Source organism: Sturnira hondurensis, unplaced genomic scaffold, assembly GCF_014824575.4.
Source record: "Sturnira hondurensis isolate 20B ecotype Veracruz unplaced genomic scaffold, ASM1482457v3 Scaffold0005279, whole genome shotgun sequence".
NCBI lineage: Eukaryota > Metazoa > Chordata > Mammalia > Chiroptera > Phyllostomidae > Sturnira > Sturnira hondurensis.
The window spans coordinates 18,485,670-18,506,441 of NW_028077910.1; the positions used below are offsets into that span (position 1 = coordinate 18,485,670).

Below are 20,772 nucleotides of genomic sequence, written 5' to 3' on the forward strand. Positions count from 1 at the left end.
CGAAGACTTAGGGGCATCCCGGGTCACAGGTACTGAAGAGGGAAGGGGGTTAACACTCTCTGGGTGTCTGCTATGTGTCAGGCACTGTGCTTTTTTTTTTTTTTTTTAACTCTGTCACTTGTTTTATACTAATGCTGTTGTCAATATTAATCTCTCAGATACGGAAACAAAAGACCCATGAGTTACACCTTGTTGAAAGTCACACAGGTAGTCAATGGCAGAACAAGGACATCATTCTGTAATTTGACTCACAAAAACCACATTCCAAACCCCCCATTCCATGTAGATGCTGACCCCCAAGCGAACTATGAGGGTATTTGGGGTTAAGTTTAGGTTCATTCTTCCTCTTTCTACCATCACACTCTCAGAACCCGCAATAACAGGTGGGATCCTGGGGCAGATGTGCCCGGTTATAGCCGTCCCTGCGGCATGGGGGAGTCTTAGCATAGCTCTGGGTGGACGAGAGAGCCGAATGCTGCTTCTGGCTCTGCCGTTAGCTGTGTCTGCGGGCCTGAGCAGAATTAAATGGTTCTCGGGCTGGGACTGTGTGTTCATAACCACACTCTTTGAGTCTCCTGGGCCACCAGTTAAATTCTTGGACTAGCAGACCCCAGCCAGACTTGAATCCATATCACAAGGTATAGGATTTCAGAATTTATATACTCTCCAGGGAATTCTTACGTGTGCTCAGGTTTAGAAATCTATGTGTAAAATCTGAGGCTTCTGCTAGGCAACATTAACTATTATTTTGGACTTAATGTTTATCTTTTGTTTTAGGGCAAACGTAAATTGAAGGCGAACGTTACTCTAATTTTGTAATGTTCATTGCTTATAATGACCGAGAGGTGTATGTGCTTTGATAGAGAAGAATGATTTTCATCGAGAATGTCAGGTTTTATGTTAATGAACACTTACAAATTTAATATTTAACTCTAGTGTTCACTAGAAGTTGTTTTTTATAGTCTTTTAAAATCCTATATGTAAAAAAATTATAGATAATAGCTAAAACCAAAGAGTTTCAAAAAAGTGAAGCTGTTTAAGGATGTTTTTGTTTTAGATATGTTCCAGAACAAAAGGAACACAGGTCCCAGTTTAAGAGGAGCTTCATGCAAGGGCATGTAAATAGGCAAGAAAAAGAAGAAAAAGAAGCAATCTATAAAGATCGCTGGCCAGATTACATAAGGGAACTGCAGAAAAGGTAAGCTTATTTTGTTTGAAAGTCAGAACACAGTGACTGACTGACTAACTGACTAAAACAAAAAGCAGGAATTATCTTCTTGAATTTGTATGTATTTAAGGAGATTATTGCAAGTCTCATATTCCAGCTGAATACTATGCTATTTTATTACTAAACACTATTATTTTCCTAATAATTCTGCTATCTATTGATTGTTCCCCTATTGGCAGGTTGAATTAACTTTTAGATTTTATAGCACATTAAACATCAGGAAATGTTACTAAGTATTTCATGATTTTCTATTTACCTTTGCTAGGTATTCTGCAAGTACCGTAGACGTTATAGAAATGATGGATGATGATAAAGTTGATCTGAATTTGATTGCTGCCCTTATTCGATACATTGTTTTGGAAGAAGAGGTTAGTTTTGTTCAAGTGACATAATTTTAATTTTATTTTCATATCAAGGCCATGAAAAAAGAAAAATACAATTTCTTAAATACTTTTTCTTTTTTATTGATTGATTTTAGAAAGAGGAAGGGAGAGAGAAATGCCCATTTGTTGTTCTACACATTTATGTGCTCACTGGTTGACTCTGGTTGGTGCCCTGACTGGGTATTGGTCTCACAACCTTAGCGTATTGGGCTGATGCTCCCGGAAACTGAGCTGCCCAGCCAGGGCCTCTTAAACGCTTTTTAAACATGACCTATGGAAGAATTGCTTTTGACACCAGGAATGAGAATCTCAAAATACCAAATGATTTAGGTATTTGACCTATTTGAAGAAAAGAATGAACAGATGAAAAAATCTGGTTTATAAATTTTATTTTTAAAAAGCAAGCTTTTACTTTTACTTAGTAACCAAAATTATTCTGAGGTAGTGTAATTTAGTGAAGACTTAAGTGTATACAGATTTTTACTGTATTTTGTTATGTGATTCTTTGCAATGATTATTCCCCTCCATACAGGATGGTGCAATATTGGTCTTTCTACCAGGCTGGGACAATATCAGCACTTTACATGATCTCTTGATGTCACAAGTGATGTTTAAATCAGGTATTATGGAAATATGTTTTATTGCAACTCCAAGAGTGGTCTAGTTTTTTGCTTTTAAGGTTGTAGCTATTACGTGTTATCTTTAAATATATAAGCACGCACCTCTAATAAGTAAAGACAATTTCTTTTATAACCACAGTGCCATTATTGTACCTAAGTATTAGCATCATTAAACATTCCAGTCTACATTCCCGTTTTCCCCATTTTGCCCCCAAAGTGTCCTTCACAGTGAGCTTGTTCAACTGTAGCAAAGTCAAACCAGATAAATCTCCGACTCCAGTTCTAGATAGAACTCCCATTCTCCTCTTATATTTCCCATGGTGATGACTTACAGAAAAGCTAGGTCAACTTTCTGGATTTGTCTGAATCTTCGTGGTACCATTTTATTGGATTATTTTTTCCCTGAATTTTCTATGAACAGGACGTTATATCTGTAGGCTTGATTCAGTCTGAGTGAAGTAGTTTGGTTTGACTTTTGATTGAGTTGATGTGTTTTGTGTCATGCCGCAGAGAAGTAATGGAGCATTTCTCAGCAATACCAATTACTTGACGGCATTTACTACAGTCCAGAGGGTCACCAGAGTTTGTGGGGAGCATCATGTCTCCTTTGAATAACAGCAGTTCTTTTCTGGGGGTACTATCACTGTCTCGATTCACTTGGGCACTGTTGCTAGAAACCTAAGTCAGGATTGCATTTTTTTGTAACCACAGCTAATGTGAAATTTGCCTTTGCTTCTTGAACACTCACCCTCTTTCCCATCACTATACTATAGCAAACTTTCTATTAGCTCATAATCATGATGGGCTTAAGCTATTTCATTTTGAAACTTAAAATGTATGAATGTACTTTCTTAAAATTGTGTTCCATATGTGTCTGATGGAGCTTTTCTGCAACTATCCTAAAGTTTAATTTTATTTTTAATTTTCAGACAAGTTTCTTATTATACCTTTACATTCACTGATGCCTACAGTTAACCAGACACAGGTATGTTGTTAAATTTATTCATTGTCTTTCAAAATGGGGCAAGCCTAAAGGACTGCTTACTGCCTTTCATTTATTTAGTTATTTTTAAGACATATTTTAAAATAGTTATCCAGGTAAAAAATACTTCTTCGAGAACCTTACAGATGAGTCTTCCTGGAATGATTTTACAAAAGAGATTTCCTGTTTTGTCAGTAATGTAGTATTACGGTTTTGAATATTGTGGCTCAGCCAGATTCAGAGATTTCCTGAGTTAGAATGAACAGTCTCAAAGGCAAGGTAAGTATCTGGGTTGCAGTGTTTGTGGGCCTTGGTAGAACAAGATGGACAGGAAAATCTCCCTCTCTTCTCACCTAGTTTTTTCACACTTCGTAAAAACCTATCGACTTTTTTTTTTTGGGACTTTTAATATCCTTTCTGCTGATACCTTTGTCCTGTGTCAGATTCAGGATTAGACACAGAATTAGATACAGAATGCATACCCAAAGGAAGAGAAGGGGCGAGAGCTCTTGGTTCCAAAGACTGGACCGCTGTCCATTAGCAGACTCCTCGATGTGTAGGCACTTTCAGGTGTCTGACACTCGAACAGTCAGCTTTTTATTCCTTTGCTGCAGAACATGTGACTAGGTTGGGAAACACCATGTTCTCTATTGATTACTACCTTTATGCATAAAGCGGTACATTTATGCATTTTGTTTGTGTTACAGCCAAGTGATACTTGGCTGCATGGTGTGTGTGTCTTTTCATCTACTTGGGTGACTTTGTCACAAGGCTGTGTTGTTGGTAGGTTTCAGCATTTGAAGAGGACTTTTTGAAAATCCAATCTAATCTCAAAAGCTAGTATGTGGTGGTACAGTATTAATATTTATTCTCATGAGGGAGGTGTCTGCCTGGTCGTTTGCTGTTTTTACTCATATAGTTTTGGGTAATTCATAACTCTTCTCCTTACACAAAATTCTCTCTCTCTCTTAAAAGTTTGACTACACAGTAAGATGTGTAATATTCCAGTTTTTGTTTAAAACCATTCTGCAAATTACTGTATTTCATTTAAAATCTTGTTTGTGATAAGATTTTAATATCGGTGGGAGATTTAGTCTGGTTTTGTGGTATTGAAAGTGATGTAAACCTACAAATACATTTATAAATGTTACATGCATACATATGTTAACAAATAAAGTGTTAAAAATGGGTAGTATCTGAAGTAGTTCCTCTTAACTGAAAGAATAATGTGTAAGAAATGGATGTATTTTTCAGATTTTGATGTATTTATTCTTACAGGTATTTAAAAGAACCCCTCCTGGTGTTCGGAAAATAGTGATTGCTACGAACATCGCAGAGACCAGGTGAAGATCGTTTTACGTATCAACCGCTAGTGACTGTACTAGTTTTAAGCCGAATAACTTATTAACGTATTTTCATCTTTTTTTCTCTACAAAGTACTTTATAATTTCTCAGAAGTAAATCTTTTAATTTAATCATGGTAGTCGCATAGGTTTGTTTAGTTTTTAAAAATTTTATTTAGCCTATACCAATGTTTTAGCCCTCTTCCAAAACAACCTTTTAAGGTGTTCTTTCAAAGCTTCCTTGAAAATCCATGGGACCCGACGCCAGTTTTGTTCTATGTGCCTTTTGCTGGTAGGGGATGGTGTATTGTTTGGTAATTTAACAGTTAGGTATGTCCAGCTTTTAAAATGTATGTATTCTCTTGGAGGTAGTGATATATCCATGTAGGGCTGAAACATTGTTCTCTGGAGGTTGATACTAAACTGTGGCTCTCGGGTGGGGGCAGTAAAGCTAGGTACAGAAGTCACAGACCAGCTGTGAAGTTTGGCTGCAGGCGGGTAAGAATCGAACACATGTCTGCAGAGTTGGCACTGTGCTGCCTACAGCTGCTGAGGCTGCCTAGGATGAGTCCCGTTGCGTTGGTAAATGTGGGAAGAGAGGCAGAAACCCTGAACTGCTAAAATCCATTTAATCCGTACAAATGCTCTAAATTCCCGACCTGTAGACTTTTCCTAGATAAATGTACTTTTGTTGTGTTTCTAACATTTTATGTACTTGTTTCCAAATAGTATCACCATAGATGATGTAGTTTATGTGATAGATGGAGGAAAAATAAAGGAGACACACTTTGACACACAGAACAACATCAGTACAATGTCTGCTGAGTGGGTCAGTAAAGCCAATGCCAAACAGAGGAAAGGTCGAGCTGGCAGGTAAGATGGGACCTCGTCTGAAGCCCTTAAAAAACACACAAAAGATTTCTGTAACAAAGAAGTGTTACTGGCATTGAAAATATTATTTAGAAGAGTTACTTTTCATATGTTTTAAAACTTACTACAGCACATTTTTAAATGAGAAAGTCTTTTCATTATAGTTTCTTTGGAATTCTTTTTTATGATTTTTGTACCCCATTACTTAATTCAGTTTGTGTAAATCAATATTTTTTATTTTTCTTGTTAGTTGTACTGCCTATAATTTTATTTCTTTTTTAAAAGGCACATGTTACTAATAATAACTACTAATACTATTTGATTGTCAGGTCATTTCCTTATCACTTTGTATATACATATACAAATTAACTTAATTCTCAATATGGTGCTATGAGGTAGATTATTACCTCTATTTTAAGGATGAGGAAATTAAGGTACCAAGAAATTCAGTAGTTAGGTATGGATTATTTAAAATAATCCTTTTAAAGTCACACAGCTTTGTAAGTAGCAGTACTTGACTCTCCAGGCATCTGGTTCCACAGTCTGGGCTCCGAATTCCTGTACTGCACGTCTGTGCTGCTTTGTCACTACTAGTTAACAGCAAAAACCCGAGGAAAGTACCTTCCTTCCACTGATGTAAATGGTAGTATAAGAAAAAAATTTTCCCGTCTTAATGGTAGGAAGGTGATTTGTCTTTAACACAAATAATTGAACTTACAGTTCATTTTCATGCATTTTCTTTCATTATTTAAGTTTAATATGTTTATAAAACTGACATACTTGCTGTAATCTTTGCAGATTATCCCAGTAAAACTTGGCTTCTAGGTAGTTTATTGTATTGTGCAATTGATGCTGTTGAGCCAAAGTCGTGGCTTAGTCTAAGAAGTGTACCCCTCTCATCAGTTACTAGGGGATAACTTGATTGGGGGCCCAGCAAGATGGGGGCCCCGCGCAGACCTGTCACCACAGGGAATGATTTAAAAAGTATTCCTCATAGTGTTCGGGTTTTGACACACTTTTATATATGAATATAGGTCCTAGAATATAGGTCCATGCTAGGTCCTAGATTTGATCCATGAAACAGAAAATCAAATAAATGAAGTATTAATTTTATCTAACTTTTCAACCCCCACTATCCTAGTGGAGGTTAAATGGAATTAACAGTGTTTTAATTGAGATGGAGCCTCTGTAGGCTCCAAAGATGTAAATTCCTTTAGCAAAGCCTCATTAGCTTGATCATTATTTCAAAGGTCAGAGCAAACAGTATTATGTGCTCCTCAGTGGAAGCACTCTTAGTTTCTGCAGGCATGTTATGTAATAGACGATGGGTTTTTGTAAACTTGTGACAGAAATAGGAAGATTTTTAGATTTATTTTTATTCCTGCAGGAAAAGGACCTCCTCCTGCTATTGCAGCAAGAACCCATAGAACTATTTGTTTTTCTTGAAAATACATGGCGTATCCTCACCTCTTCACCTCTGTCCTTAATATTGTCCAAAGAACAATGTCATTCATGTCATTAAAAGCAAACAGTGAAGGAAAAAAAAATTTCCAACATTATTATAAGAGCTCATTAAATAGCACATACCGAAAAGCATTTTAAATAATATAAACAGGTTGACACGATGTCAGGGTTTGTTACATCAGATGTTCACAGGCATGTGGAGATTAAACTGAGTAGACTGCTGTTACCGAGCACAATGGAAATAGGGAAGCTAATTCTTGGTCAGAGAGGAAATGTTTTATTTCTTAAAACTAGGATGTAGGATACGAATAGTGGATTTAAGGCTCTTCAAAATAGATGGGGAGAAGGAATATGTGATTAATGAAAGTGAAATAATAAGTGAATTAGCCATGCTGTGGCTTGTAAGAAGCAGATGCTGACTGCTTTCCCTGCCTACTCTCTCTCGAGTTCTAAAGAGTCACTGAAAAATGCTTCCTTTCTTGCCCCCCTTGTTTTTTTTTTTCTTTTCAGAGTTCAACCTGGCCATTGCTATCATCTGTATAATGGTCTCCGAGCAAGCCTTCTAGATGACTATCAGCTGCCAGAGATCTTGAGAACTCCTTTGGAAGAACTTTGTTTGCAAATAAAGGTAAATTAGTGCGTGGTTAAAAAATTAAATGGGGATGGCATTCTGATGTTTACTGCACATTTGTTTTCTGTGTGTGTGTTAGTAAACAATGTTTTGAAAGTTCCTTCGAATGCTTATTTAAAAGTATTTAATTATGTATCGCTCTGAAGCCAGATTGCCTGTGTTTGAAACCCACCACCTCCCCTGACAAGCCACTTTTGGTACATTGGACAGGTTATTTAAGTTAAACTCCTACAAGTTTCTTATTACATAGTAAGCATTCAGTAACTGTTACTACAGTATTTACTACAGCATTCAGCATTAGTTACTGTTACTACATCATTTAAATTCTCACCTGAGGACATGCTTATTGAATTCAGAGGAAGGGGAAGGGTGGGGCAGGGGGGAAACGTTGACCTTGAGGGAGAAATATTGATGGATTGCCTCTGGTGTTCACCTTGGCTGGGAATTGAACCTGCAACTTAGGCATGGTGCCCCGTCTGGGAATTGAACCTGTGACCTTTTGCTTTACAAGATGACACTATAGCCAAGTGAGCCACAGTGGCCAGAGGTATTACTACATCCTAGGATTTTTATTTCTCTTTATAAAGTACTTAACTTTTTTTTTCAGCATTTTATATATTTTCATGTAATTTCTTTATTTCAAAAATAATTGGTAATTGACTTGTTGAGATTTTAACCAACTACTTTTCTCAATAATAAGTTGGTGGATAACAAAAAGTAGTATTTCAGCCTTTAAACATGTTTTTATAGAATCACAAATGTAATTTCAACTTATTCTGGTAAAATAACTGACTTGAAGATCGTGTGTAGGTTTGATACGTTACTCAAGTGAGTGACAGGCAGGACGTCAATATACAATGTACGTTTAATTGTATTTGTCATTCCCAGATCTTAAGGCTTGGTGGAATTGCCCATTTTCTGAGCAGGTTAATGGACCCACCATCAAATGAAGCTGTGTCACTCTCCATAAAACACCTGATGGAACTGGTAAGCTTGACTTTAAAAAAAAATGGACTTACAGAGTATTAGAGCATGTAAGTCAGATCATGATAATCTTACTCTCGTTATTGCAAGCTACACCAGTGAATTCAGGGTGCCCAATTATATACACTATTTGGCTGTTCACCTTGGTGTATAAATTATGAGTTAGGAAGTTATAAAAATGAAACCTTTATTATATTCTTATACTAAGTCCTTGTCACACAGGTTTTTTCATTGTAGGCTGGATTTAAAATTACGTACAATTTTGAAATCTTTGAATGGGTGTTTTATAAAGGCAACTCTTGTTTGTTGAGGGAATACTAACAGGTGACTTTTCTCCAAAATGGCGTATTCCCCTACTTGTTATTTTATTCTTACAGTTTGTTTTCCTTGTTTCTTTTCATGAAATCAGTGTTTTGAGAAATTAGTTTCAGTATCTTAGTCAAGTGACCTCTTGGTAGCCGTCCCTGCACAAGACCGTGTTGAGAAGCACAGAACTAGCTGTGACTTAGAGCCCGGAGTGGGGAGAGGGCGGTTAGAGCTGTGGAGTCCGGAACTCCAGCCACTGCCGTGTTACCGGGCAGCCCAGGGTGGAGCGAGTGTGTCATCGCTACAAGTTCTGTTGATCGGTGCTAGGTTAGGGGTGCCGAAGTATATTTTTTGCATATTTCAGTTTTGAGTCAGTCATGCAGATTATTTTGAGAATTTGGTCCGTATCAGAACGCTGCAGTAGATTTTAATGAGAGCCATCAGTTGTTTAAGTGAAAGAGCATTGGGTTACTGTCTAACCTTCTTGGGTGGAATGTAGGTTAGGTTTAGTGAGGCGACTGGTCTGTAGGAGACAGTACAGTCCTACCAATGACCTGTTTTCCCTGTTTCTGTCTGATAGAATGTAGTTGTGGAGAGTTGTGTGGTGCTCAGAAAATCAGCTTAACTGTTTATGGTGGAGACGGACAATCAGAGGACCTTACGTCCTCAGCAGGGTGATGTGTCCTCTCCCGAATGAAATTAAGAGTCAGTTTTTATGTAATCATTTGCAGGCAACAAAATTTTGAAAAGGCCAGCAAATCCTTGCCAGGAGTAGGGGCTGGAGCCCACATTTAAAAATAAAATTTACTGTGAATTATAGCATTCCCGTGCAGGATAAAAGAACAAAACAAAAATGGCCAGGTTAATGATTCACCACAAAGCGAGCACTGTGTCATCATTACTCTTGTCAAGAAGTAAGAACATTCCAGTATCCTAATGTAAAGCCTGCCTCCCACCCTCTCCCAATCACGTCACCGCCCCTCAGTCCCAAAGATAACCTCTGTAGGCACTGAACATCATTAGGGTATTTGGGCTTAAGAGAGTGAGGTTCCTTTTTTTCTAAGCAAACTAAAGTTAGGTTGAATTGTGATGCTTAATAATGTCTGTTTTAAACCTAAACCCTTCCTCTACAGAATGCTTTGGATAAACAAGAAGAATTGACACCTCTTGGGGTCCATTTAGCACGATTACCAGTCGAGCCGCACATTGGAAAGATGATTCTTTTTGGAGCTCTGTTCTGTTGCTTGGACCCAGTACTTACCATTGCTGCCAGTCTCAGCTTCAAGGATCCCTTTGTCATTCCCTTGGTGAGCAGGAGACAAGAGAAGGGCTAGGGATTTTTATGTACACGTGATAGTCGTGGCTTGGATAATGTTTTTCATTAGCGTTTATCATTAGAATGTTCTAATGTATAGTCAGAGCTATTTAATTTTCATTGGTCTGTACTTTTTAAGGGGAAAGAAAAGGTCGCAGATGCAAGAAGAAAGGAATTGGCAAAGGATTCTAAAAGTGACCATCTGACGGTTGTGAATGCGTTTGAGGTAACAAATAACTTGTGACAGTTTATTCACGTGAAAAGCTGATGATAGAATAGGAACCTATTTAACTTCTTAAAATCTATATTATCATAGGTATTAGGAATAAATTGATAAGTGAGAATGTTTAAAATAAGTTGGACATTTGAAAACAAATTTCATTTTTAAGTTGTGTAATAGCTTTTTAAATTTTTACACTTTTGGAAAAGAAGTCTGTGTTTTTGATTTGATAACAATTGAACAAATGAACAATTTATTTTAATATTTTATTTGCTATTCATTTGTATGTCTTATTGACATTTCATGAGAGAAGGTCTCTCTCTCTGTTCATTAATAAACTAAACTATACCTATATTCTGACTTAACATTTAGATAGAGCATTATAATCATATATATTATTCACAATACAGACATTTTTTGCTCCCAAAAGCCAGGTGTATCAGAGGATAAACATTTATCAGCCATCTTTGCAAAATTTAAATGTAATTCAGTTTACAGCAATTTCTAGACTCAGTTTTGTACTATGTATTATGGAAAAGTTTTATTTTCTTTAAACTAATTCAGTATTACTTTTCCCCTTTCCTCCTCCTCTAGCTAAAAAATAAAAGTCATATTTGTGAAGTTGAAAAACATTTGATAACATTGAAATTTTTAACAGTTCTCGTTTACTACATTATGTATAGTATGATGCCATTGTTTACAAAATACATGATATATTATTTGGTAACTTGTACTTACTTGTACAAAGTTCTGGAAATTCAGTGCTGGTTACAACAATTGGGACCATGGGGAGGTGTTTTTTGTTTTATTTGTTTGGTTGTTTGTTTAGTTTATAAATTTCAAAATTCTTTGACCCTTTTACACAGAAAACATCAGTGGAAGATTAAACTATTATCAAAATGAAGACAGACAAGTACTTAGTCTTTGCTTTGGGGAAAAATATAAATGGTTTTCTTCATTTCTTTGCCCCGTAGGGCTGGGAAGAAGCTAGGCGACGTGGTTACAGATATGAAAAAGACTATTGCTGGGAGTATTTTCTGTCTTCAAACACATTGCAGGTAATGGTGAATGTTTTGGAGTGATTCTCATACATATTAGATTAGAGAATACATGTATGCATTTCGTACAATTAGATTAGTAGCAAAAGGTTAATTGTGTGAATTTTTCTCATGAAGTTGATTCATTCAAAATTTTCATTAAATCAACTGCAACGAAACAGGAAAAGATGTATAATATAATAAAAAACTGATGGCTGAGAAAAGATACAAGAGTCTAGATTGTAGCAAAAAAAACACAGCAAGGCTCGGTTACTGTTCTGGCACTTACCCTCTAGTTGACATTTTGATAATTCAACCAGAACATTTTCACAAATACTCCTAAAATTTATTTTTAATATCAAATAGGGTGAATATCTTAAACTTTGAGGGTAGGTATCTTTAGCTGATTTCGTGTAGTGAGAGAACACTGGACAGGAGCATCTGTGAAACAGAGGAAAGTAATCTCTAAGTAGGGCAGATGCACCGAGTGGAGAAGTGATGGCAAGCCAGCAGGAGTGGGAATGTCCTCGCCTTTCCCCGTTACGCCTGCACTCCAGCTCTGCGCACTGGACGTGGAGCACGTCTGCAGGAGGGTGAGAGAGTCGGGAACCCAGCATGTTGACCCCAGAGGGCCCGAGCATTGCCAGGTGGAAAGGAGGATCACGGCAGCTCTGAAAGGTGCTGCAGCTGAGGGACAGGGGCGGGACACAGCGTATTGCAGCAGAACGTGCCTTTCAAGTGCTTCATGGTAAGAACGGTTGCAGAATATGAATTCAGTGAAACTGCTGTAAGAAAATCAATCAATGGAATGGGTGAGAAGACTGCTGTACTAAGGAAAAGACCAGAAGAACCACCAAGAACAAAACGGACAGCCCTAAAAGCAAATGGCTGCCATAGAAGAGAGGCTTAAAGTAACCACAGTTTGTAGATGCAGCTGCAGAAGGAAACCGTTACTGAGTGAAAAGCTCATAGGCAGGAAGACAGGACTGATTCATCATAAAGATAATAGTTGTCTATACATGGAAAATTCATGGAGATGAAATATGTATTTGAGAGATGTGTAAAAACATTGTCCTGAAAAAGACAAGTTGAAATGAACCACCAAGTATGAGAATGTGGCTGAATCCAAGTGTTACTTGAAAATACTATATTCAGTAAAGATACTAAAATATAAAGACAAAGGATAGGCATTCAAGAAAGCACTTGAAGTACTACGCCCATGAGCTGTTCTTATAAAGTTCACTGACACTGAAATGCTGCCAATTAAGAGAGAAAGAGGATGCAGGAATGGAGAGCGCACGCTCCATCAGCTGGTGCTGTGCACTGAAATTATTTAAGTGGCACCGAGTACAAAAGAGGACCAGGAATTGTGGATACAGAATAGGATGTAAAGGTTATTACCCTGAACAGTGAAAAAAAGAATGGTAATAAAACCAGGAGGTGACCAGAAGGTCAGCTGTAAGAGAAATTAGGTGGGGAGAAACTCAAGTCACACACAGTCCATAAAAGGAAGATACGCATAAATATGGCCAGTGTGGAACTCATCTAGTTCAGTGGCATTTCTATTTTTTTACAACATTGAACTAGAATTAATTTAGAAAATAGTTTCTATAGTTAGCCCATTGTTGAGATAGCCTGGCTTTTCTGACTCTTCTGCCTTGGGCGTACTAAGTGTCTGCAGCACTCTTTCTTGGTAGATGACTTTTCTGACAGTACTGAGTTTAGGGACGTTTGTTCACTCCTACTTCTCAGTACTTGATGCTCTCTAATGAGCCATGCATCATTTTTATCCAAGTAGTGGTTTTTCTCAAAAATAAGAAGTGGCCTTCATTTCTGTGCCAGTAAGCTATAGTAGTTAATTTTCAGTAGTAGGAATGGGGATGGATGTTGGCTATTTTCTTTGTACTTTTTCTCTATTTCTTTCAAAATACGGGGTACAGAGCAGTTTCGAAGATACTAGTCTTTTTGCAAAATGGAGTAACCCTTAAATATCAGTGCTCATTCTCTGCCATAGGCAGACCTTTTCTGTAGAAGGTCAGATGAGACCGTGTTAGCCTCACAGGCTGTGTGGTCCCTGTTACAACCATCTCTGCCGTACGGTGCCGTAGGTAGTGTGTAGGTGAGTGGGTGTGGCCGTGTTCCAGTAAAACTCTGTTGGCAAAAACAGGTTTCCGTAAATTTTGTAATCTGCCATCGTCTGCTCTTAAACATCACATTTTTGCAAAAGTACTTAATAAAACCGGAAAGCTTACAGCTAAATTTATTTGTGAATGTGTGCTTTTTAACGTCCGTAAAGCTGTGGAAGGTTTTCTAGTTCTGTTTGTTACTGTTGCTCTCTAGATGCTGCATAACATGAAAGGGCAGTTTGCCGAGCATCTCCTCGGAGCGGGGTTTGTGAACAGCAGAAACCCCAGAGACCCGAAATCCAACATAAATTCAGGTAAAGCAGGAAACACAGTGTCAGCGACTTGCTGCTCTCGTCCCTTGTATCAGTATTTTACTCTTTGTTCTCTGCCTCCCACCCCTAATAGATAATGAGAAGATAATTAAAGCTGTCATCTGTGCTGGTTTATATCCCAAAGTTGCTAAAATTCGACTAAATTTGGGTAAAAAAAGAAAAATGTAAGCATTGAAGATTATTATGAAGTATAACTGTCTCCTTAAACTTTTGAAATCCTGTAGTGCAACAGGGCTCGTGTTGTACATTTGTTCCGACTCATACTGGGGCCGTGTTCTCGTTCTTTTTACTTTGGACCATTTAAGGGAAGGCAGACCGTTGACAGAGGCATCACTTTCCCTCACAGCATATCCCTGGCTTCAGCTGTCCGTCACCCATTATTCACAAAGCATATTAGTAAGTGTAATAGTGTAAACATGAGAAAAGTAAACTCATTCCAGAAGTTCAAGGACCTGATGTGAGCGATGGGCATTTGTAGTCATATTGTATCAAATTCTGGGTAAGACAGCCATCTTAAACTTTCATAAATGTGAAACTGTTTAAATGCCTGAAAAGAGAAGAAAAGCAATGCCAGATAAACATTGCTTAGAATAGTTTTGCTTCAGGATTTTTTTTCTCTTATAAAGTAGGTAACTTTGTAATTTGTCTCTGAATAAAATGGTGATTTTACTATTGTGAAAAATAAAGTATGGCTTTTAAATACATATACAGATAGAGTTAGCCTCAGTAGTAATTGGACAGAACATGGTCTATTTTTGCCTAATAAAAGCTGGTGAGGAAAGAGAAACTCAGAGTCGCAAATGGCTAGTGTCAGAGAGTTGTTGCGTCCTTTGGAAGCATTGGGGGTCATTAAAACGGTCACCGGCCCAGTGGATCCATTAGTGAGTATTTTAACTGGAAGCATATGGCCTAAGGAAGTAGTTCTAGATTAAAAAAAAAATACAAAACTATATTTTAAACAACAACGTCTAATAGTGGGGAAATTACGGTTTTATAATACCATATTATATGATTTTTCTGGTGGGTGGGCATATAAAATAGCCATTGTGTAGTAACATGAAATATTTGAAGTGATATTAAGTGAAGAAACTGTATACCCTGTGATAATCAAAAATACAGACCTCAAAGATAAAGCACAGGCATTGTGTCTGGGCATTGGTTCTCAGCTGCGTTTTTGCCCCTTGGGAGGTCTGACAATGGAGACCTTGTGCCGTTGTAATTGTGGTGTGCTGATAGATTGAGGCCAGGGGTGCTATAAAGCGTTCCGCAGTGTAGAGGGCGTCCTCCACGGCAGAGTCCAATATGTTAAAAATGCCGAGGCTCAGAAACCCTACTCTCACATGTAAGGTTGTGGGTAACATGAATTTTAACCATCGTGGCTGGATTATACACAGCTTCAGTGTTCAAGTACTTTTCGACATCAGTACTTTGTCAAGTTCTTCATATGTATCCCTAACTTGACAGGCACTATATTAGAGAAACTCTTTGAAATATAACTTTTATATATCCCTCTGCCATCTTTGGAAGGCTTTATGAAAATTTAAAAAAAAAAAAGTTCTCTTTGGATTGGTGCTTTATTTTGTTCCAGACCAGGGGCCAGCAAATTTGGGCGTGCTGGCCAAATCCTAGTTGTGCACATTTTTACTGGAACACGGCCATGCCTGTTTGTACACGTTGTCTGTGTCTGCCCCTGCTGTAGGGGGCTGTCGTCATGCCGGAGATCACAGGGCCCACAAAGCCTGGAACATCCTCTCTGCTCTTCCAAACAGAGAGGTCCGCCAGGCTCGCCCCTGTAGTGCAGTAGGGTTGCAGGGCAGCTTCGGCTAAGTGCAGGGAGGAAAAGTAGTTGCTGAGTTTGTTCTGGATAATGGCTAGTGACTGTGATACTGATACAAGTATTGTGAATTCCTGGAAGCACAAAAAAGAAACTTGCCTATGATTTCACTTATGTGTGAAGTCTAAAGAACAAAATAAATCAATAAAATTGAAACAGGCTCCTAGACACAGAGAGCCGACTGGACTGGTGGTTGCCCTAGGTGAGGAGAGGGGTTGGGGGACTGGGTGAAAAAGGGGAGGGGTTACCAAGCAGAGAGTGGTAGTCACCGGAATGCCGAGTACAGCCTGGGAGTGTAGTCAGTAATCCGCAGGAACTGTCTGCTGCCAGGTGGTACTGGGAATACTGAAGGGGGTATGATGTAAAGTGTGTGGTTGTCTAACCACGAAGCTGTATACCTGAAACCAATACAGAATAATATTGAAAGAAAACTATAATTGAAAAATAAAACTAACATCTGAAAAAAACAGGAAGGATCAGTGGATTAGCAGCTTTTATGTCACCTAATACAGGTCATTACTCTTGACTATTTAAAAATAAGCCATCACCCATCTCCCCGTTGAATAATACTAAAAACCCCTACAAATTTATATAAAATTTTTATGGCTGTCAAAAGAATCCTGGGACTGAAGAGACTGGCATAGAGCTGTGTCAAAGCACACTTACTCCAGGGGCGCCTCTTCTGAAAGGGGCGTTTGGGTGCAAGTGAGACCACTTAGACATAGTTTAGGTTTGTAAAAGTCAGTTGTAGCTAACACCCCTTGTAAACAACGCTTGTACTTTTTTATTTTATATTCATCTGGTTTATATTTAACCTGTAAAATGTTTTAATCCTTTCACAAAGTTATTTTTAAATTGAGGGCTGCTAGTATCATTATTGACAGTATTATGTATCTTGTTCTTTTGGTCTAAATCACTTTGAGCTACTTTAGCTGTTTATTCTTTGTCCTTCAGTTGTATAGTAGAAACATAACTAAGAAGTATTTTGTCACTTTTCTAATGTGTTGACTAATTCATACCTTCAAGAAGAGGATTTGATACACGATGATAAGGATTTGATGTATTCACAGCTGATATTTTAGTAAACCAAAAAATTATTTCCTCAAATATAAATTTATACATTTATTTTGCAAAAATAAACCGAACATAATCTTGGAGCTTTTTTAAATTCTGGGGTTGGTTTGGAATCTCCCAGAATTTTTTGGTAACAACTACATTTGAACTTTTTTAAAGGGTGAAAGTTTACACAAAAAATGATGGACTCGTTTCTATTCATCCTAAGTCCGTTAATGTGGAGCAGACAGATTTTCACTACAACTGGCTTATCTATCACCTAAAGATGAGAACGAGTAGTGTAAGTAAATATTTAAAATAATCATGGATCTGAATGTCAGTGCTGTGTTTTTATAATTATAAACAAAATTTGTTCTATAAAAATTTTATGACATGAATCACAACTTCTTTAAGCAAATAACGTCTACTTTCTGCGTGCAGGTCTGTCATGGTCCATTTTTGTATTTTACTTGGGAGAGTTATTTGATTTGCATAGTTTTCTTTCAAAGCATGTGTTTAGGAAATACTGGAATTTTCTGGTGTACTGGAGTTTACATTGTAAAGAGGATTTTGTTGGCATGTTAGTGTACCTTACAGATATTGGTCAGAATGTTAGGTGTGATTCTGTTTATATATCTATAAAAATAATTTCAGCTACATTAGTGTTTTGCTTTGTCACTCAGAAAATATTTTGTTTAAAGAATAGTACTGTTGTTTGAATCGAAACAAATATAACACTGATGTTCTCTGAATTAATAAAGAATGGTTCATTTAAAATGTTTCTTCAAACCTAGTCTCTAGTTACACTGGTAGGAGGCCTGTTTGGATTCATAGTGATAAATTGTTACCGGTGATAAATTACCGAGTTAACGTGGCAGCCATTTAGACTCTTTCATGTGCTGATTTGCTTTAATTCCCGTTGCAGATCTACCTGTATGACTGCACAGAAGTCTCCCCGTACTGCCTCCTGTTCTTCGGAGGAGACATTTCCATCCAGAAGGATAATGACCAGGAAACGATTGCGGTCGACGAATGGATCGTCTTTCAGTCCCCAGCGAGAATTGCCCATCTCGTTAAGGTGACCGACTTTAAGTGATTGTGGTTTTGTTACAGGTATCATATTTGGGGATGTAGCGTGATATTTTTCAGCAGAGCAAATAGTGTTGAGAAATGTATTCATAGTTTTTCCAAATTGTTCTTTGAGGTAGTTACAGACCAACCATTGTAAGTGTCTTGAGACCAAAGTTGCATATTTTAAATTTTACTGTATCTTTACCAAATATTTCAGTTTTTTGTATAATAGCTTGCTGAGTTACTCCAGCTAGTCACTGTTGTGCATTACATTGTTTTGTTGTACATCTGTCTTTGTTGAACTTGTGTAATTTTTCCAACCTTAGGAATTAAGAAAGGAACTAGACACCCTTCTGCAGGAGAAGATCGAGAGTCCCCATCCCGTAGACTGGAAGGACACGAAATCCAGAGACTGCGCAGTGCTCTCAGCTATTACAGACTTGATCAAAACACAGGAAAAAGCCACTTCCAGGAACTTGCCGCCACGATTGCAGGATGGATATTACAGCTGACAGCTTTCCTGTGGTGGTCTGAAAAGCCAACTTGACGGCCATTTTCACCATAGCTTAGCTTTTGGCTAAAGGCCAAACCCTGGGACGTGAATAATGTCATGTGTAAGGTGGACACTTTCCGTAGGCAGTGAAGACTTACTGTGCATGAGTTAGCTGTATTACCTGTAGCTGTTATAAATACACCGTAAAAAACAATGTGCTCTCTGATCACACACTCTGTTGTGGTCACACACCCACGGGGTACTTTGAGTACTTCTATTTGAGCCACACTTTGAGTACTTCTATTTTGTATATCAAGTGTTGTACCACTTGAGAAGTTCCTTTGTTCTAAGAAGTTATTTTTTCTGCCCATAATGAGTAGTGAGTATAGAACCAGTAAAAGTAGAATGCTTAGCCAAAAAGCAGTGTCAAGTAGGAATTTGAATACAGCCACATTTTTTAAATGAAAAATCTATCAGAAGTTCAATCTATCAGTTTTGTTCTAGTAAAACCCAGTATTTAATAAAAGGTACTGTGTATAAATCTCAGCTACATTTTTGGCTTGATTTCTACACCTCCAGCACCACCACCCGCCTTTGGCTTATTCGGTTTAAAAAGTCTCTTTAGACTGTGTTCATGCCCCTCTCCATCACTTTTCCGTCACGTTGTGCAGTGTAGTGCAGCAGTTGGGGACGTGGGTGTGTGGAGTCTGACCCCCCGAGTTCAGACTCAGCTCTCACTTTCCAGACTTGTGGGGCCAGTTAGTTTGCCTCTGCTTACTCTTCCTTACCTGGAAAGTACAGGTAACAATTTTAAGGATTAAATATATTAACGTACACAAAGTGCATAGACTGGTGCCTGGCATGTACAGTGTACTCACTGAATTGTAGTTATTATTTGCCCCCAAATATTTTTTATTAGTCCATTATATTATACTTTTTTTAAAATACTCAGCGCTGTTTTATCCTCTTGGCCAGTGGAAGTTAGTGTGATACGTAGTGTATGTGACGAACCCTTCTGGCTGTGACGAGTACTGGGTATTAATCAGCAGCCATCTTGTCCCTCCCTCCTTGCTTGCTTGTCCAAGTGCTCCCCGCTCCGTACGGCCTTGTGCCCCGGGAAGTGGGTCCTTGTGCGGTCGTACTCCCCACGTAAGTGAACTGACAAGGCGTGGCCATGTTGAACCTATCCTGGGCAGTGGCAACTGAAGAGAGACCTGCAAGGGGCATCTGGGAAGGATTCTCTCCACTGAGAAAGAGACTTGGAGGAGGAAATCCGCCCTCGGTCTTTGGAGACTTGTCTGAATCAGGGCTGCTGTCACCGGTCTGTGGTCCCAGGGTTAGCTCAGTGGGACCGGGGTGGAAATCCTCTGTCCTGGATGGTGCTGAGCTGCGGAATTTCCGAACCACCTTTCCTGTGCAGAGACACGGTGAACCTTTCGTGGAATTACAAACTGCTCGTCACTGAGCCTGTTTGCTGGACATCGTTTTCTAGTTATTCTGTGATCTAACGGTTCCATCCATCTGTTTGATAAAAGATACAAAAGTACTGGACATACTGGACAAAGAAACATATCAAGACCAACCTGCTGTACCCTAAAAGCTACACATTTTATTGTGCCTTCCAATATATGCAAAGAAACCAAAGGAAAAAAGTACCTTACGACAACTGGGATTTATTGAGAATGCCGGCATGATCTGCCCACAGCACTGGTTCAGGCCCTGCTCTACTTCTGGGCGTGTGCGTCCGCCTGCCCTCGCCTTCCAAGGTGTTGAAGGCCCCGTGCGCCCCAAGTCCATTCTTCGTTGGTCTCTCAAAAGTGACCTGCCTCAGTGAATCCTTACATTCATTCATGTCACAGTATTGGAGCACTTCGGCTTTGCCCCTAAACTTGAGGTGACCATTAGGTCCTTGTTCTAAAGAGGGTGACTTTTTTTTTTTCTTTTATTATACACAGTTGGCCAAAATGGTCTTGGCAGAAAGCATTTTTTAAAGTCTGTTAAAAAAAGATTACTAGTTAATTAGTTCCATGTTTGCAAACCAGTGTTGAGTCTCCTTATATATGAGGAAAATATTCCTGATGAATTGTTCAATAGATGAGCTATTCAGAGAGAGTAAGTGATTACCGCCCCCCCCACCCCCCCCACCCCCCCAACACACACACACAGTTTATGGCTTCTCGGCAGCTAATCAGGAAGGAAGTTTTGATTGAAGGTGCTGTTTGTTCTGTTTCTTTTGTTTACAAAATACTGTGTTACTGGGTTGAAAATGTATTCCAGGTCTGAGAACTATTTGTCATTTGGTAGTTTTAAAGAATAAGGCATTAAAGAAAGAAAGTCTATTTGCCTTACCATTTTGAGTGATCCAAGGATAACTCTTAAACAGAGAACCCTGAAGCAGAAACTTACGGGTGCGGGGGGGGGGGGAGGGAAGGAAACAAAAAACCGAATAATGATTAAAAAGTGTCTAAGGAGTGAGTCCA

General features: G+C 38.4%; 1 protein-coding gene across 1 annotated transcript in view; it reads left to right on the forward strand.

Moving 5' to 3' along the window:
• The window catches only part of DHX36 (DEAH-box helicase 36), a 34,423-nt gene extending 14,139 nt beyond the window's left edge, over nt 1-20,284 (forward strand). The window contains exons 10-26 of the mRNA XM_037046696.1: nt 1,058-1,198; nt 1,494-1,596; nt 2,144-2,231; nt 3,161-3,216; nt 4,492-4,556; nt 5,286-5,429; nt 7,401-7,518; nt 8,410-8,508; nt 9,945-10,118; nt 10,266-10,352; nt 11,321-11,404; nt 13,724-13,823; nt 13,915-14,005; nt 16,909-17,029; nt 17,654-17,806; nt 18,126-18,540; nt 18,574-20,284. Of these exons, the coding sequence (XP_036902591.1) occupies nt 1,058-1,198; nt 1,494-1,596; nt 2,144-2,231; nt 3,161-3,216; nt 4,492-4,556; nt 5,286-5,429; nt 7,401-7,518; nt 8,410-8,508; nt 9,945-10,118; nt 10,266-10,352; nt 11,321-11,404; nt 13,724-13,823; nt 13,915-14,005; nt 16,909-17,029; nt 17,654-17,806; nt 18,126-18,311 (1,810 nt within the window). The 3' untranslated portion in view covers nt 18,312-18,540; nt 18,574-20,284. The remainder of the gene's footprint in view (nt 1-1,057; nt 1,199-1,493; nt 1,597-2,143; nt 2,232-3,160; nt 3,217-4,491; nt 4,557-5,285; nt 5,430-7,400; nt 7,519-8,409; nt 8,509-9,944; nt 10,119-10,265; nt 10,353-11,320; nt 11,405-13,723; nt 13,824-13,914; nt 14,006-16,908; nt 17,030-17,653; nt 17,807-18,125; nt 18,541-18,573) is intronic.
• The last annotated feature ends 488 nt before the right edge of the window (nt 20,285-20,772 follow it).